The 18,970-nt window shown below is 35.4% G+C and overlaps 2 protein-coding genes and 2 non-coding genes across 6 annotated transcripts; 1 reads left to right on the forward strand and 3 right to left on the reverse strand.

The window, feature by feature from the left end:
- Nucleotides 1-14: 14 nt before the first annotated feature.
- Nucleotides 15-8,835, forward strand: LOC129249299 (actin-binding protein IPP). Of its 3 annotated transcripts, none has more exons than XM_054889024.1 (6): nucleotides 15-126; nucleotides 650-1,175; nucleotides 1,586-1,777; nucleotides 6,007-6,848; nucleotides 6,997-7,252; nucleotides 7,342-8,833. In XM_054889024.1, the coding sequence occupies exons 2-6, from the start codon at nucleotides 705-707 to the stop codon at nucleotides 7,474-7,476; spliced, it is 1,896 nt and encodes a 631-aa protein (XP_054744999.1). In that variant the 5' UTR covers nucleotides 15-126; nucleotides 650-704; the 3' UTR covers nucleotides 7,477-8,833. The 3 variants fall into 3 exon arrangements, with proteins under 3 accessions (XP_054744999.1, XP_054745001.1, XP_054744998.1); XM_054889026.1 differs by lacking the exon at nucleotides 15-126 and adding an exon at nucleotides 186-337 and having other exon boundaries at nucleotides 7,342-8,834; XM_054889023.1 differs by lacking the exon at nucleotides 15-126 and adding an exon at nucleotides 508-570 and having other exon boundaries at nucleotides 7,342-8,835.
- Trnav-cac (transfer RNA valine (anticodon CAC)) lies at nucleotides 2,096-2,168 on the reverse strand. Its single transcript has one exon. It is a non-coding gene; the product is annotated as a tRNA-Val (tRNA).
- Nucleotides 8,836-10,334: 1,499 nt separating the features above from the next.
- Trnav-cac (transfer RNA valine (anticodon CAC)) lies at nucleotides 10,335-10,407 on the reverse strand. The gene has a single exon. It is a non-coding gene; the product is annotated as a tRNA-Val (tRNA).
- Nucleotides 10,408-11,580: 1,173 nt separating this feature from the next.
- LOC129249300 (ran GTPase-activating protein) lies at nucleotides 11,581-14,068 on the reverse strand. The gene is made up of 7 exons (XM_054889027.1): nucleotides 13,849-14,068; nucleotides 13,101-13,782; nucleotides 12,820-13,021; nucleotides 12,579-12,740; nucleotides 12,412-12,513; nucleotides 12,178-12,357; nucleotides 11,581-12,101 (listed from the first exon to the last, which is right to left on the reverse strand). Exons 1-7 carry the CDS (start codon nucleotides 13,952-13,954, stop codon nucleotides 11,769-11,771), a joined length of 1,767 nt encoding a protein of 588 aa, XP_054745002.1. The 5' UTR covers nucleotides 13,955-14,068; the 3' UTR covers nucleotides 11,581-11,768.
- Nucleotides 14,069-18,970: the final 4,902 nt, after the last annotated feature.

Here is an 18,970-nt window from a genome sequence, read left to right on the forward strand (position 1 = left end):
TGAAGTCACGAAAATTTACAATGGGCGTTTAACAGTGATAAAACAAATATTTTCACGTTATATTTGCATAAAAAGATTGAATACGAAAATATTTTCAATATAATACTGTATACGTTACACAGTGGTGTAAGTTGAAAAATTAATATGATATTAGTAATGAGCGACGAATGGATTAATGTTTCCATAAACCCTAAAAGAATTTCTCTACGCAATACAATTGCTGTTTGTCTGCCTACATACATATCCCACATATCGCCCACCACCCAACGCCAATATTCGTTTTCATACTGCCTGCGGACATTAAAAAAATTTGTAATTCACAGTACAAAATTTTGTGGTCAGTGATAGTAATTGTGAGCAACTGCACCAATTAAGCTTAATTAAATGCAATTGTAGTGATACTTGTGTGTTTGTCTTGGGGCTCGTAAAGGCGTTGAGGCATTGCACTTCTTAGATGTATTACTTATACATTTTATTTATGTATATAGCAGAGTATTGTAGTGATGCAAGTTAAAGAAACGCAAGCCAAATTTTTGTGCTCCACCTGCGTGACTATAAAAATATGCATAAGTAAAATATTTATATTTTCAAAAATAAAAAAAAAATATTAGTAATGAAACAATAAATAAAATGAATTTATTTTTGATAGGATAAAACGTATAATATCTTCAAATAAACGGTGTAAATCTACAAATCGCATTGCAATGCCACCATTGAAGACCTATTCACCGCACAACGAATTCAATGCAAACTGTCACAATGGCAATAGTACGACCACTGGTGGTGATGGTGAAGGTAACAGCTCGACAGCAACGGCAATTGCAACATCAACCACAAGTGATATATGTGGCGCTGTGAGTAATGCTGGTGCACAACAACGCGCTAATCTGCCTTGCTACAGCAACGCACAGTTTCCCTTCAAAGTGTTGGCCAATTTAAATCAGTTGCGAACAGAATCTCGTTTTTGTGATGTGGAAATTGTCGCTGGCGGCATTACATTCAATGCTCATCGTGCTGTATTGAGTGCAGCCAGCGCCTACTTTGAGGCAATGTTTCGGCCTGAGCTTGGTTTGAATGAAGTGAACCAAAAATCTGTTGTATTACACACCATAGATGGAGAAATCTTAAGTATTCTGCTAAATTTCATATACACGGGGCGCTGTGAGATTACCCAGGTTTGTACACTAATTTGTATATTTTTGTAATATGTTTTTTTTTTAATCTGTACTCTTATGATCAAGAGCTCTGTTAATATCCCATTGTTTTTTCACTAATCCTTTCAAACTATTTTATTATATATCTACAAATTATATTTCAATTGAAATTTTACGCCATAATGCAAAAAAGTGCATGAGCTATTGTTGTTGTTATGACATAAAAAATTCGCCACAAATTTTGAGCGAATGCTGCTGAAATGAAAACCCTTATCCGGTAATAAATCCGGGCCGTTTCGGTAACATAGAAGCCACTGTCGTGGAAACCGCATTCTATTTTTCTTTTATTGTGCAATTTTTAGTACTTCTGTGTAATTTTTACTAATAAAACATTTTAATAATATTGTTGATATTGAATTGCTACCTTCCAGTCGAATGTGCAAGAGCTCCTAGCTGCTGCTGACATGCTTCAGTTACCGGAAGTGGTTGATGGTTGCTGTGATTTTCTATGCCGCGAATTGCATGCCACCAATGCATTGGGAATTCTACGCTTCGCAGAAGCTCATAATTGTGAAACATTAAAGAAAAGCGCTTTGAATTATGTGCACTCCAATTTTCCGGCGGTAAGTTTATTTTATATACAAATATGTATTTACACATATTTACTTAGAATTACAATTATTTTTGTATGTATGTGCATACGTAAGGTGGGAAAAAAATTAATTATAAATATGAATTGAAAACTTTGAAAAAAAAACGGTAATATTGTTATATGATATATTCAAAGACTTGCACTGCTTAAAATGTAAGACAATATAAAAAACACCAATAATTTTATTAAGCCATCAAAATATTGCTATTAAAATAATTGACCATTAAGAAAAAAGTGTAATCTAAAAATTATATGTACATAAAAAAAAAAATTTATTACGACTGTCAATTGTTTCCGGCCGGGTTCGAACCGGCGACCTTGTGCGTGTGAAGCACACGTGATAACCACTACACTACGGAAACTGTTACAAATTGTCTGATATGTTGCGCATATCAATTGAAATTGGTTATAAGTATATATACATTGGTATAGTATGTATATAGTAATTAGCGCTTACACCCTTTTTGGGTGTTTGGACGACTCCTACTCCAATTTATAGCGTACGTCTTGATGTTCGACAAATGGAGGCACCTACAATTTTAAACCGACTAGTAAGGCAAATGGTTTTTTATGAGGAGTTTTTCATGGCAGAAATATTAGAGAAAACTTTTTCTAACATTTAGTGCAAATGTATTGCAATTCCAAATATTTGCTGAAATTTCAAATGAAATATTTACATATCGGCATTTTCACCACAGGTCCACCCCAGACAAAAGATTAAAAGTTAATAATATTACATTATTTTAGCATAATTTCATAGGGAAACAATGAAATTGAATGCAGAAGAAAGATAGCCATTATGCTCTCTAAAATCTTTCTGAGGATCTAAAGAGTAAAAAAATGCATAAGAAACTATGCGATTTTAATAAACTGTAAGTATATTTCGTTGTCCCGTGCGACATTGAAAAATAACACTTGTTGTCACTGCGTCGGGATTACATGCAGAAAGGTCGTCAAATATTGAGTATAAGCAGAGATTTTTTATACAATTAAAATAAAAGTAGCTTTGCTGAAAAATAAGAAGATTTGGGATCTTGTTATGTACATAAAGTAGGTTACCAGCGACATCGTTAGTGTGAAATTTAAAAATGTGAAAATTATTTTATACTTTAAGTTATTTAAGGGGTCCCGGTGGTCTAGAGCTCGAAAATTTAGGGTATTTTCAGGATATTTTTTTACAATAAAAAAAATTAATAGGATATTTAATTTTTATAGGACTTTTATTTAACTTTCTTTACATACAAAAATTGAATTAATGATTTAAAAAATGGCGCTGAAGTTGACCCTCCCGAAAAATTGGACTGGACAGTGTGCCCATTTAGGCTCTACTATTTATCTGAAGCACAAAAACCAAAACAATTATTAATCAGTATGGCCGTAACTATGCCCCGTACTAGAATAAAAAAAATTGAAAAAATGGCGCGGTTTTGAATTTGACAAAAAAGTAATTGAAATAATAATATGATTCTAGCACGGTCGATAGCTTTTGATGTTGTGAACAACATATTAAAATTTCAGACGATTCCGCTGAATAGTTTTTTTTTTTTTTTTTTTGACATTACCAGGAAGAAAAAGTAGTTTTGAGATAATTAAGTTTAAAGTTTTGAGAGTGGCCGCGTGCAAAATCTAACTCTACCTGCTAAAACGGCTGGAGAATCGAAAATACTGGGAATAGCCTTCCAAAAATTTGACAGTATATTCATAAAAGCATTTCGAAATATAAAAAAAATGGATTTTTTGAAAATTCTAGACCACCGGGCCCCTTAATTCAAGATGAGCAAAAAGGCGGTGAAAAAATAAAGAAATTTACAAAAGTTCAAACAGAATTTAAAAACAATGAATTACATACTTTATTTATTTAGTCATTTGATAATTATAAAAAATATAAAAAATTAAAAAACAAGGAAAAAGTTCGAAATGCTGGCCAAAAGTGGAAAGCGCTGGCCGAGGGAAATATTGAAATGATTGAAAAGAAAATACCGCATAAGTACATACGTAAAATACAAAGTCGGGAGATACTCGCAGAAATGCGAAATACAAAACAAATAAGCCTTGCAAATGCAAGCAAACGTTGGCAAAGTGGAAGCTTTGCAGAAAAATTGAAAAGTAGGTACTTGAAGTTTTGTTTGAAAAATATATGTAAGCAGCCCATATAAACGAAACAATAATACTAATCCTGATACTATTTTTATTTAAATTTATTCTTTTTAATTATATTTTATACCACACAATACATATTTTTGTTAAATTTGCTGATATTATATGACAATAAATACTTTTAATACTTCTGTTGAATCGAAAAAATTTTAACTAAGCTTATTTATATACATATAATTATGCAAAAAGAGCAAACAAAATACATATAATTATAAAAAAACTAGCAAACCCGGCCCGCTTCGCTGGGCAAAGACACGGCGGGTCCACGTTTTGGCATATATTTCGAGACCCTAGTCATCAATAGGTATGAAAATTACCCCGTATTAAAGCACTTATCAACAGCTTTCATTTGATACCCATATTGTACAAACACATTCTAGGCTCCACGTTGTGGTCTCTATCTCGAGACCCTAGTCACGGAGCGGCATGAAAAATACTCTGAACTAAAGCATTCACCAACAGCTTCCATTTGATACCCGTATTGTACATACACATCCGAAGGTTACCCGGGTCCACGTTTTGACCTATATCTCGAGCCCTATCCACCAATAGGCATCCAAACTATACGTAAACCATCTTCAATACCTTCTTAACAATGTGTGTAAGTTTGGTTTAATTCGGTGCAAAGACACGGCCGGTTAGCGAACACACACAAAAAGTTGACTTTATTTTATATATAAGATAACATAAATATCATGATGAAAAAATGGCACGTGCGACATGCCCCATGTGACAGTGGTTAAAATTTAATTTAAAAAAGTATAAATAATTTTGGGTAAAATTAAAACCATTTTTAAGAGAAATCAATGCGCAACATTCTAATATTAAAATAAATAAATAAGTAATTGGCGCGCACACTTCTGCAAGGTGTTTGGCCGAGCTCTTCCTCCTATTTGTGGTCGTCTCCGAATGGCAAATGGTTTTTTATGAGGAGCTTTTCCTGGAAGAATTTCTAATTATTCTAACATTCTAATAAAGCGTTTTTCAGTAAGAGCGCTTTAACTTTTTTTTTGAATAAAACACAAACGGTTTGAATTTTGTAACTAATTTTTTTTTTATTATCGAGTTTGAACATATACATTTAAGTATGAAATTCGATTTCTTTTGCATGACCACCGCGTGCACGTTTTACGAAGTCCAATCGTTGAACCCAATTTTCGACCACTCTTTTGCATAAATCGGCCGAAATTCCAGCAATTTCGCGTTCAATATTGGATCTGAGCTCACAAATCGTCGCCGGGTTGTTACTGTAGACCAATGACTTCACATAACCCCAAAGAAAATAATCTGGAGGCGTCAAATCACACGAGCGCGGCGGCCATTCGACCGGTCCATTTCTGGAAATAATGCGCTCATCGAACTTACTCTTCAACAAATCAATTGTAGCGTGTGCTGTGTGGCTTGTGGCCCCGTCCTGTTGAAACCACATGTCGTCTAAGTCCATACCATTCATGAAATGTATACTAATGAAGTTTACAAATGACAAGCGAAAAATAAATTATTAGCCACATTGAAATATTGCCTCAGGTTCACTTACATCACCGTTTTAATTCTTGGCCGCGAAGACCACTTCTGTTTTTCCCCCGCGCGAGTTCCTTTTTTTTGTTTTTGTAGTTATCTTGAAACTCGAAATTATCGAAAAATTACTTCAAATCGACTTTAGCACCAATTATAGGACTAATTAAGAGCTATAAGTTAAGCCGATTGAATAAAAATAAAAAAGTTTTCGATAATGTCTTTTCTATTTGAATGTGCACTATGGTCACGTATGGACATGATGGAAATGACTCTATCTACAACATTTTCGAGGCTAAAACTTAATATCGTATTTTTATATTGATAATTTTTTTATGTCATTAATTATTTTTCTAAAAATTGGCTATTTTTTATATACACAATTTTTCTAAATCTAAAGGCTGTGTAGACATCTCTGAAATTTTGCTCATATAAGAGATATGTCTGCCATCTCAATTTAAAAAAACAAAAACAATTTTTGATGATGTAAAAGTTATCTTGACTTATTTATCTCGTATTTCGTCACAGATAACACTTGAAGACGAGTTCTTAGACACACCACAAACTCTGCTCGCTCAGCTGCTCACTTCTGAGCAGCTGCGTGTCGATTCCGAATCTCAAGTTTTCCAAGCAGCTCTGCGATGGATAAAGCATGATGTCACCCAACGTCGCTGTTATGTCTTCGACACTTTGTCGCATGTGCGGCTAGCACTTGTGCCCGTAAAAGTTATCGATCAAGCGTTGAAAGACTGCCGTGATATGTCGGTTAAAATTGCCTTACGTTCTATTTGTCGCGACATAGCCTCGAAGCGTGGCCAATTGGTGCCACTGCGCGTATGTCCACGTCAACAAGCTAAGAAGAATATATATATTATTGGTGGGTCAAGACGTGAATCTCAACGTGACTGGACACCATCCGATTGTATTTTCGAAACAGTGGCCAAATTCGATATATTTCGACGTGAGTGGTCAGAAACGGCACCAATGGAAATCGGTCGCATTCTACCTGGTGTAGCAGCGTTAAATGGGAAAATCTACGTCATTGGTGGTGAGCGCGGTTCACAAATCCTGGCTAATGGTGAAGTGTATGATCCACAAACCGATGTATGGACGCCTATTGCGCCAATGATTGTGCCTCGTTGTGAATTTGGTTTGTGCACTTTCGGTGGTACATTGCTGGCGGTGGGTGGTTGGTTAGGTGACGATATAGGCGGTTCCATTGAATGTTATGATCCCGAAAAAGATGCATGGCACAAGCTTGGCGATTTGCCAGAACCACGTTTCAGCATGGGAGTGGTCAGTTTTGAAGGACTTATTTATATTGTAGGCGGATGCACAACTTCAAGTCGTCATTTGCCAGATTTAATTAGGTGAGTTCATATGGCTTATGGATAGTTGTTTGTATCTCAAATAAATTAAAAAAAATTAAATTTCTAAATTCGCAAATGAGTGTACGAAATTCGATTTTTCAATGCGTTACTTGAATTTTTTAAATTATTATTTTTTCTTTTAACACAGCTTCAATCCAATAACTCAAGATTGGCAACCGATGGCACGCATGCGCACAGCTCGCTGTCAAATGGGTGTTGCTATACTCAATCGTTATCTTTATGTTGTGGGCGGCAACAGTAGTTCACAGGATGTACTGAGCACCGTTGAGCGTTACAGCTTCGATGAGAACAAATGGGAGAGCGTATGCTCGATGTCAGTGCCACGCGCTATTCCAGCTGTAGCAGCAGCTGATGGCTTACTCTATGTTGCTGGTGGTGATCAGGTGTGTAATTTTAGTAAAGCAATTCACGCACATAAGTACATACGTTTTACACAAAGCACTTTTAAAAATATTTTTCGTTTTCCAATCAGCCTTGTGAAGACAATTTCTATCGGGCCCATATCACTATCAACGCCGTGGAAGCGTACGACCCGTTGACTGATACATGGAAGAATTGCCCCGATCTGCCTGTTGGCCGCTCAGAGGCTGGTGCTGTCGTTGTTTAACGCCGGTTCTTGCATATCTCCGTGATGCTTTTGGGCAACAGCAACTGCATTCGTTTTGTTTTGTGTTTATATTATGAATTGTTTTACAAAGCGTAAACTATAAATTTAACTATACCTACATTCATATACATATATTAGTAGATAGGCTTTCATGTTTCCCGAATTTATTGAACAATTTTTATACTATATTTGCATACACATTAAATTAAATTAAGTCTTTGCATTATGTAAGAGAGATGTATTCCTGCCCTTTTATATTTAAAAAAGTTATTTTTACACACAAGTACACATAGTGCGCTAAGCAACTTGAATACCAAAAAAAAAACAAAAAAACGTGCAAACGCTTTGCAAAAAATTAATCTTTTGTCACTTCACGCGCAATCAGCAGAATTAGTAAAATCCGGCGCGCGAAATTGAAAAATCCATAATTTATTTAATTATCTGTATATTCCTACTTCTGGTAGAACTTTTAAATTGCAAGACTGTTAAGAAGCTTTTTAAGTTTGTGACTATGCAAAACTAAAAACAAAAAAATATGAAATGGAGTTGGCTTTAAGGCTTCCATTTAAAAACGTTAACGTTAAAATCAAAATCAAAACTAATAGATAAATAAAATTTGTCCTGGCAAGTAAACTAAAATTGAAATTAAATGTAACTTAAAAAACAGTGAGATTTCCTTCAGCCGCTAATAAATTTAACTAAATACAACTTGTAAGTGTAGTATCTCAATTGATGTAGTAACTATGTGTAAATCAAAATTAACTGTGAATATGTTGTAGCACTCTATTGTATTTAAAAATGTAAACTTTCCCTCATAAGGTTACTGAAAAGTGATTGTGGCATGTTCAAAAACTATGTTTTAGGTAAAACAAAGCGTCATCATCTAATTTATAAAGGGTGTTTTTTTAGAGGTTAGGTTTTCAAGTTGGCACTACTTTTTTCGTAGAAGATCTTTTTGACAGCTGTCACTTGATTTATGCTCAGTTTGGTTTGCCATTTCATAATGAATAGACTTACACCTGAACAACGTTTGCAAATCGTGCAAATTTATTACGAAAATAATGGTTCGGTTCGCGCGACGCATCGAAGAAAATTTTGTTCAGCGATGAAGCTCACTTTTGGTTGAATGGGTATGTCAATAAGCAAAATTGTCGCATTTGGAGTGAACATAATCCACAAGCCATTGCTGAGACGCCGTTACATCCTCAAAAAGTCACTGTTTGGTGTGCTCTATGGGCAGAGGGAATCATTGGTCCATATTTCTTTAAAAATGAAGCCGGCCATAATGTTACAGTCAATGGAGAGCGCTATAGAGCCATGATTAATGACTTTTCGTGCCTGAATTGGACGATGTTGATGTGGACGACCTTTGGTTCCAACAAGACGGCGCTACATGCCATACAGCCAACGCAACAATCGATTTATTGAAGGAAACTTTTGGTGAGCGCATTATCTCGCGCCGTGGACCTGTGGCGTGGCCTCCAAGATCGTGCGATATAACACCGCTGGACTATTTCTTGTGGGGCTATGTAAAGTCGCTTGTCTACGCAGATAAGCCCGAGACGATTGACGTCTTGGAAGAGAATATTCGGCGCGTTATTGCTGGCATACGGCCCCAATTGCTGCAAAAAGTGGTCGAAAACTGGGCGCCTCGGCTGGAATTTAATCGAGCCAGCCGCGGCGGCCACTTGCCCGAAATCATTTTTAAAACATAATGGCAAACCCTTATCTTTATAATAAAGCTAAATTCTTGGCCATAACATTAAATTATATACGTTTTATTTCATCTTGAAAACCTAACCTCTAAAAAAAACACCCTTTATTACACGATTTCCCACATTGACCAGCAAAAAACTTAACTAAATTTAAATGATTCAATAATTCAGCCAATTTTCCCCAGTAGATTTAAAAGGCTCTACCGCCATAAAATTTTTAAATAAAATATAATAATGATTACACACATAATCGTCCCATTTGTTTCATTATTTTTTGTTGCCAAAACCAAATATTGTATTGTGTGCGCTAGTTTTTTGATGCCTTTTTAAGCAAACTAAAATATTGCGCTATTGAATCTCTAAGACTTTATTTGTATTTATTTTTATGTTCCATTGAACATTATTATTACACATGTTGACAGTTATTTATAAAAAACTTACGAAACTAATATATAATAAATAGAAATTATTGCCACGGAAAATGTTATAACAAATAACTAAAATAAGTATTAAAATTATCACTAATTGTAAGAAAAAATAAAAATTAAATAAATAAAATTACAATTGAAATGATTATAAAATGTGAAATCAAAATTGTGTTTCTTCTGTTGTGGCTCTTGTCGTTTCTGCGAGCAATCCATGGAAACTCCAATGCACGCTTTTGTTGTTGTTCATGTTGTTGTTGTACCAGCATAAACAATCCCCATACATATACTGGGAATGCTGCTAAAGTGGCAGTCCTTGGCCGGTTAAAAATACGGCTCGTTCCGGTTATGTAGAACCGACTGTCGTGGGATGCAATACCAATACACCTGCTCCTAGAATGCAAAAAAGATGGAGGCATATAGGCCAACTGCAGCCAGAAGAAAGGCACATACGCTCAACCTAACCCAGCTCTATCCTGAGTTTAATAAACGAACTGGATCTGAATGACGTACTGTGATGAGGAGAGGGCACAAAAGACCATGAGGTCCAAGTGCAAACCTAATAAAGAATCTTCTGCAGTATATCAAAATGAGAAATACTCGTAAATGGAACTGCAGCTAATGTACGCTAAATTACTTTACCTATGCCTGCGAAAGTTAAAAAAAAAACAAAAAACATTTCAAAAGTTTGCATAAAAAAAACTTCATATGCCTTCTATGTTTCCGGCCGGGTTCGAACCGGCGACCTTGTGCGTGTGAAGCACACGTGATAACCACTACACTACGGAAACGTTAAACAACATTTCGTCAAACTATACATATCACGTTTACTATTTTACTCAGCTACAGGCAAAATATAAATATATATTTCAGAACTCCCTCCCAGGTCTCGCACCACTTGCGTCATTGCAATTTACCGAACCACAGAGTGGTGTGTATTTAGGTAAATTAATTTGTTGCAACCTACCACACCCTGTGCTTTTCCATCTGATCGACGCAATGAACGTTAATTTCCTTTGTTATTTGTTTTCAAATAACACAAAAATAAATAAAATTTAAATTAATTGAATCAATTCAAATGCGCCCTTATCTTTTCGATAAAGGCTTGAACAAGTAGAGAAATGGTTAGGCTTAACCAAGTTGTGCTGAAAAATGAGTGAGCGTCCCAAACTCAAAGTTGTGGCCGCTGAAACTGTCTATGACTACCATAAATTCTATTAAAATCCTCTTCCGCTTCAATAAGTATTTATTTTATAATATATTTCACAACTAAAAAAAACTCTTTATACACAACGAAAAATAAAATTTGCTTTCACGACAAAAACATCTGTGTTCTTGCTTGCATGCGGCAATATTTCGACCCTGGGTGTGAATTTAACATATTTCTATTATAGCTAACGACTTGCGCTTCAAGGTAGCTTCCTAAAATTTAATTTTCTATCGAATTATGGATCTAGCCTTTTAAAAACGATCCTCGAACAGGACGAAAAAATCCCAGACCAGGCTGGCCAACTAAATGTTTTAAAAAAGGTGCCCAACGAAGGATTAACAATTATCATAGTGCAGATGTTAAAATGGAACAGATAATCAGTGCAATTTTTGGACTTGTTTGATTCAGGTTCAAGTCCTGCGGTGTCAAAATTTTCTTCTCCTTGAACAATTTTTCTTACTTTATGCCATAATTCCATACTTTAATTAGAATTAATTTAAATAGTGTGTTTATATCTGCTATTTAGAAAGCTCTCTTCTGCATAAAATAATTCATACTTAATATGAAATGATTTATATTTAACATTTGCGTCTTCTCATATCATCAACATTCTCTGCCTGAAGTTTCTCTGTGAAATCAGAGAATGTTAATGGAATGAGAAGGCGCAAATGTTACCGTTAAGAATGTTTAGTATTGAGATATATTAGATATACATTCTCTGAACATACTAAACGTCCTAGTAATGAAAACAATATTGTACGTTCTTCGCCCATATATATATTTGACATTTTTTTTATTTGGCCACCTAGATTTTAAACAGATAACTTATTACATAAATCAATTGACTCAGGTAGCTTATAAATTCCTGAAGAATAGTTTATGCAGTAAAATGTTAAAAAAAAGCTTTAAATTACCGAGTTCTTTTTTTTGCTTTTGCCTAATTTAATCATCCAATTGTTGTAGAAAAATATTAAACGCATTTCGCATATACTCACTACCCAATTGTGGGTTAGCTTTCAGCGCTTCCCGCAATGCGTAACGACAACTCTTCAAATCATATGGGCTTTTGAATTTTTCTTCACTACGCAACAAACCGAGTTGCATCAATACATAATTCAAGACACGTCGCTCTTGCTTCGTATTTACAGCATAATCCGCTGTTTCTGCGTAAAGTGCTTTAGCCAAGTCAAGTGCAGTCGCCGATGATTGGGAGAGATGTGCACACTTTAGTGTGGTAAAAATTAGTAACAACAGACGATTGTCGCCCGAGAATTGCTACAAGTAGAAATTAATTGAAAATATTTTAGATAAGATATGTGACATAAAACATGTTTCCGGTCTTAATATGTACCTCAATAATATCCTTGAGAGAACTTAATTTATCACTCTCCTGCAACGATTCGAATGCTTCTATGGTACATGGTGTTTGACTCAAACAAAATGACTTGATTGTGAGCGGCTTTACTGGTGTATTTGTATCGCCGAAATGAACGTTTTTAGCAGAAATAAACGATTCATTTGGATTTAAAAGCTAAAAGAATAAAAGTTTAAAATTTTACCAAAAACAGAAAAAAAAATAGCTTACATTTGTTGTGAATGTAGGCGAAGTTATGTACGCTTCATCACCTTCTTCATCAGCATCTTCGTCTGGATATTCTTCATCTTCATCAACTTCCTCAGTAGTATCCTAAAATATTTTTTTAACGCCGATCAGCTAAATTCATTAATTTATTAGATGAAACTCGCACTTACATCCTCATCCTCATCGTCTTCATCATCATCGTCATCATCATCCGCTTCTTCATCTTCATCATCCTCACCCTCAGATTGATCTTCGTCAAAACTCCCTAATGCACCCGGATTAGCAGACAACTCCATAATCTCTTTTATACGTTCACGACCCTCATAACCAAACTGAAAATTTAATGTGCACGCATAAGTATTTATTTAATATTGAGAATAATTGTAAGTTTAAAAGCGTATAAAAACTTACTTGATTGCCGTCCAAGTTAAGAGTCTTTAAATTAGGTTTATTTTGTAAGGCTTCGACTAACACAACACCTCCATTAGCGCCGATTTCATTGAAGCCTAAGTCCACAACCTCCAGTTGAGAATGATTTTCAGCGAGTGCTTCTGCAAAGTGATATGCACCATGATTTTTTAGCAGGCAATCACCGAAATTAATTTCCTGCAACCTAAAATATAAATAAAAGCAAAAAACCCATGTGCATAGTTTACCAAACTGCCTCGCTCTTAATTATTTTGTTCACTTACAAAGGAGTAGAGGCAAAAGCTTCTGCTAGAGCAGCAGCACCTTTCTCGGTCACCGTATTGTCATTTAGATTCAGAATTCGTAAATTATGATTTTCTTCAAAACCAGCCGCCAACGCGGCAATGCCTACATGATATATGGAATTTTGTGGCATCGCTATTTCTACCAATGTTTTGAGTGTTGAGAATATTTTCGCAATAGCTTTGGCACCATCGTTTTCCAAACGATTACGACCGGCTATGAAAACTTTCAATTGGAGTGGTGTGCCGGCTGCAACACTACTTTTATGGCAGTCTAATATGGCCTTTGAGAGCATTTTACCCCCACCAATGCCCAAGCCACAGTTATTCAAACGCAATTCTTGCAGTGAATAGACAACCGGTGAGCGTAACAAATCCTCAAGACCAACCATGCCATTTGGACCTAAAGCATTATCACTTAAGTCCAAAACTGTTAATTTTGCTCCCGCTGTCATCAATCCATTGCCCAAGTGCTTTAATGACAATGGTGTCTCTGTCTTCAGTCGTCTTGAAAACATATTATACCACAACGCTTTACGAAACTCTGGATGTTTTTCGAGCCCTTTGGCGATGGCAGCCGCCGCATCGATACCCAACGTATTACCACCTAACTTAAGGTAGTGCACAACTTTTGTTGTTTCCAAAGCCTTAACAATATCAGCGACTGTGAAGAATGTCCATGTAAGAAAGTATTAGCATCTTCTACAGCAATGCGTGTTACTGTACTTACCATCCTCTGCCGTATCCCAGGTTAATTGTTTGTCTTCGAATGAAAGCCCTTCTTCCTTTATGTCATCCACTGCTTGCACAATTGTACCGAGATCAAAATTGGCCATTATTGATTATTATTTAATTGTTTTGAGAAGATGTCTTCGAAACATGAAAGCGCTTGCGAATTTAAATTATTTGTTAGTTCGTTTCTGAATAACCTACAAAACAAGCCGCTACTTCGCCGCCTTGCAGCTGTCAAAATATATTACACAGGGTGATTCTTTAGAAAACGAAATGGAAAGTGGATTTGATGGGTACTCTTCTGTTTCCAAAAGAATTAATTAATTTGCATTTCAATGTATGGTGCATTCAAATAAAAATGTGCTATATATTCTAGAAATACACCATTTAAATTCTTAAAAATTAATTATATTTTTTATGTAATTAAATATAAACAAGTAAGGAAGAGTTATAATCTGACCGAGCTCTATGTACCTGCGCATATTTTAATAAAATTTAATTTAGCATGACTGTTGATTTTTGGAATCAAACAATCTTTTAGACAATAATAATAATAATTACATCTTGTAACATCTGACGTACAGAAAAAAATTAGTCTAAGCCAAGGTACAGGTAGTTGCTCTTGTTGTTTTTGTTCTACCGTCACCAACGAAAAATTGCATTTTTTATAATACGTGCTTTTATTAGTTGAAATTAATTTAAAATTCACACATTTTAAAATCCCAATATTACCAAACTGCTTACTGAATACTACATAATTCTCTTTTTACACGAATTTTAGTTAATAATAGTTTACTTCTTATAATATATTTAATGAATTAGAATGTGTATGCACGAAATACATTTTTAAGCGAACTCTAGAAAGAATTTTTTAATATTGTCTTCACCTAATTCTTACAAATAAAATAATATTTACAAATAAGTAATTTTTCTTCCTCTTGCTTATTTATTTGAAAAAAATGCCTTTAACCGTTTGTCGAAATCGCTAAAGATAAAGTAGCTGTTTTCAGAAGGTGACACCCTTAGTAATCTGTACAAAACGGGTTTTTGCTCAGTTTCGCGAACACAGCTATCTTTAACCCTTCGCTTCTCATATCACACACGCCAAAAAGAGAACGAAATCGCAGTATTGCAGGTTTTTAGAAGTCTTGGAAGGGAACCGCCAAGTAACACCGAGCTTTGATTAATCATACTATAAAAAATTCCTAGAAATATCTCGATTCCAGCGCCCCCTGGTATGTGCAAACAAATTCGAATTATATAGTATTTATAAACTCCCTTTGTTTTAGGAAATTAATATTTATTTGCAGGCGAAAGCCTCTGCTGCTAGTGCTGCGTTTGCTTGAGTTTACTATAATGTAAGTTAAAAAAAAAAAATAATAAATAAAAAATATTAATTTGATTAAATCGAACTATGAAAATTTTTTTTTTTTTTATTTATTTATATAAGCTTATACAATGTAAATTTACATACATATGTACAACCTAAAAACATGCAGCGCTAGCATCAGAGGCTATCAGCTGGCCGTTGAATGAATGATTTGTGTTAAATTCTTCTCAATAGGTCACAATCTTTTAGAAAGTTATAAATGGTTTTTATGTTTTCCTCAGTTGGGCTGGAAAGGAGGGAAATAGGATCCGTATTAGAGTAACATTCTCTTTTATCTCGAAGCATTGGGCAAAATTCTAATAGGTGTAGGACCGTTGCTGTGTCGTTGCAAAATGGACAGTTATTGGTTCTTATGCCACCAAGGAGGTGAGCATGCGTAGCTATTGTGTGTCCTATCCGGAGACGTATGTATGGAGTGAGAAAGTTAGCTGGAATTGTTGCAGGATATACTGGTTTGATCCTTGCTGAGTTGACTATTGTATAATGATGATTATAAGAAATCCAATCGATGAAGAGTTTCGAGTGCCTCTTTTCGTTGATGAGACGATATATATCAGATTTTGTAAAGAAGTTGAGTGTTAATGTGGGCGCGTTAGCTGCATCTTTTGCTAATTCGTCTGCGTAAATATTTCCTGTTATACCAGTATGGCTAGGAACCCACATTAGCTTGATTTTCTTTTGATATAAAATAAGATATTCTCTAATTGAATTGATAACAGTAGTTTGGTTATAGCAATTTTTTATAGCTTTAAAACATGATAAGCTGTCGGTACATATTACATACTTTCCCGAGTTTTTAGAAGCATGTAGAACAGCGTGGAAAATTGCGGCAGCCTCAGCAATAAATATTGAACAGAAAGGGAAGAGCAGCCCATAGGATATCGGCTTACCTTTCTCGCTAACGACAGCAAAAGACGTATTTGAGTTTTTAGAGCCGTCCGTATAAAGAAATTTCCAATTATTATGTTTCAATTCGCTCGCGATTACTCGAAACTCAGCGATATAAATCGCATTAGGAGTGATGCTCTTAGGTAGGCGGACTAGATTGTCTATAAAAGATTCTTTAGGGATCAACCATGGTGGATGACAAAGTTTACGTAATTTAGGTGGTTTTAATGGCAAGTTATTTGTTTTAGCGAAAATCGCGCAAATGTATATAGCTGATTCAATTTTTGGCAATCGGATCCGTGATGACGATGAAAACAAAACTTTTCGTAGCAAGTTGTTGGAACCAAGAATAATCCTAGGGTAGAGTTTCATAGTACTGTCTTCCATGTTATCCCTTAGTGAGGGAAGGCCAGATTCAGCTAATAAATTTTTTATAGGCGATGTTGGAAATGCACGAAGCGATCTTCTTATAGCTGAATGATAGGGTGCAGCAAGCAGCTTGAGATGGTTATTTGAGTGATGTCCATAAATTTCAATAGCGTAGTTTATTACTGAGAGTATTAGAGCGTTGACGACTTGAATTAATAGAGCTGGGCCAATGAGCGAGCGCTTACATGATAGGTACTTAACAATATTTGAGTTTTTAATAATTCTATTTCTTATATACTGACAATGATCTTTAAATACATACTTACTATCTAGAACTAATCCAAGAAACTTAAGTGTAGGAGAACATGTAATATTAACATTATTAAATGAAATGGTTGGAAAAATACAATTTTGTTTTCTACAAATGTGGAATGATTTAGATTTAGAGTACGATATTGAAGCGCCTGACGAAAGGGACCAAGATGATAGCTGGGAAAGGAAATCTACAAAGGAAGATGATATGGAATTCAGGTCGGAAGATTTGGAAAATAGGAGAAGGTCATCAGCATATAGCTGGTGACATATATTAGGAAAATTTGATAGAATAGAACTAATTTCGTCAAATGCTATGGTGAACAAAATAACTGATAACGGAGATCCCTGAGGAGTTCCGTTATCTAAGGGAAGTGTGGAAGAAGATGTATCAGAAATAAGAACTTTGATTTTACGTTTATAAAGGAAAGATTTTACGAAATTAAAAACACGGGGTCCTACCTTCCATTTAATTAATTGTCTTAGAACTACGTGTATGCCAACACGGTCAAAAGCCTTTTCAAAATCAAGCGAGAGAAGGGAAACGTGGTTTTTGTTAGATAGAGCATCACAAATGAAGTGGTCAAGGTACAATAGAGCATCGATTGTGCTTTGGCCTTTTTTAAAAGCAACCTGATTAGAGTGAATAAGCTTATTAAATTGGAGGAACCAGGAAAGCCTTGTAGCAACAATTTTTTCTAAGAGTTTACCTAGGCAAGGAAGAAGAGAAATAGGACGATAGCTGGTAACTTCGCAGGGAGATTTGCCCGGTTTTAAAATTGGAATGATGGCGCTGGTTTTCCAGACTTGAGGGATGATGGAGGTTTGAAAAATATTGTTGTAATGTTTAAGGAGTCTATTGAGGAGAAGAGGGGGTAGGTGTTTGATGATGGGATAGGAAATTTTATCTAAGCCAGGAGTTTTACCTTTCACAGAAGACAGGGCAAGATGGAGTTCAATTGAAGACAAATCAGAGTCGAGATATTTGGCTGAATGTGATAAGGGAGGGGGTAAGTAACTATGGGAGAGAATAGATTTCTTGTTAGAAGAGTATACAGGTGAGAAATTAGAGTCAGAGGAGATGTTAGAAAAATAAGTGGCGAACTCTAAGGCTATATCCTGAGGATATAGTAGAGTGCCTTGGGAGGAGTTGAGGGAGAGAATAGGAGAGGAAGTCAGGTTACCAGATAGTCTTTTTATGTTTCTCCAGATCATTTTGGGATCAGAAGAGGAGTTAATGCTGGAGGTGAGAGTCTGAAAAGATTTAATTTTTGCCAACTTAGCTTTTCTTCTAAAAATTGCATTCGCTTTTTTATATGCTACAAGATTTGATGGCGAGCGATTATATTTGAAATGATGCCAAGTTTGTTGTTTGTGAAGTCTAAGCGAGGAAAGTTCGTTATCCCACCAAGGAGGGTTTTTATTGCGGGATTTAGGAGAGGTTTGTGGAATGGATTGGTTGGCTGCAGATCTTATAATTTTTTGAATCCTGGAAGTTTCTTGATTAATATTATTAGAAGGAAGTAGTTTATCTGAGTATTTCAAACAAAATCCTTCAAACTTAGGCCAATCAGCTGAAGAGGTTTTGAAGAATATTCTAGGTTTAGTAAAAGTTGAATTATGGTGGGAAATGTTAGCTTTGATAGGAAAATGATCGCTTCCATGAAGATCATCAATACGATGCCAATCAACTTTGGGGGAGAGTGAAGTAGAACAGAATGTAAGGTCAATATGAGTAAACGTGGAATGAGTGGAGAAATGGGTAGGGGAACCATCGTTAAGTACAAAACAGTCGGAGCTAAGTAGAGCGTCTTCAATTGAGCGGCCTTTGGTATTAATTAAGGGAGAACCCCAAAGCGGACACCAGGCATTGAAATCACCAGCAAGTAAGAAAGGAGAGGAGGAGGGGGGGAGAAGGTTAAGGAAATCGGCAGAAGTAAATGTTTGCTGAGGCGGGGAATAGGCACAAATTAGAATAATTTTAAAGGGGGAGGAAATTTCAAGGGAAATGGACGAGATGTTAGAATGAGGTGTAGGGAGAATGTTATGAGGGATGTTTCTTCTAATCAGGATTGCGATACCCTGCTTGCTTGTTGTGTTAGACGGAAGGTTATAGAAGTGACCAATGTACGGTTTTGGAGTATAAACTGTTAAATTGTTT

Source organism: Anastrepha obliqua, chromosome 5 (genome assembly GCF_027943255.1).
Source record: "Anastrepha obliqua isolate idAnaObli1 chromosome 5, idAnaObli1_1.0, whole genome shotgun sequence".
Lineage (NCBI taxonomy): Eukaryota > Metazoa > Arthropoda > Insecta > Diptera > Tephritidae > Anastrepha > Anastrepha obliqua.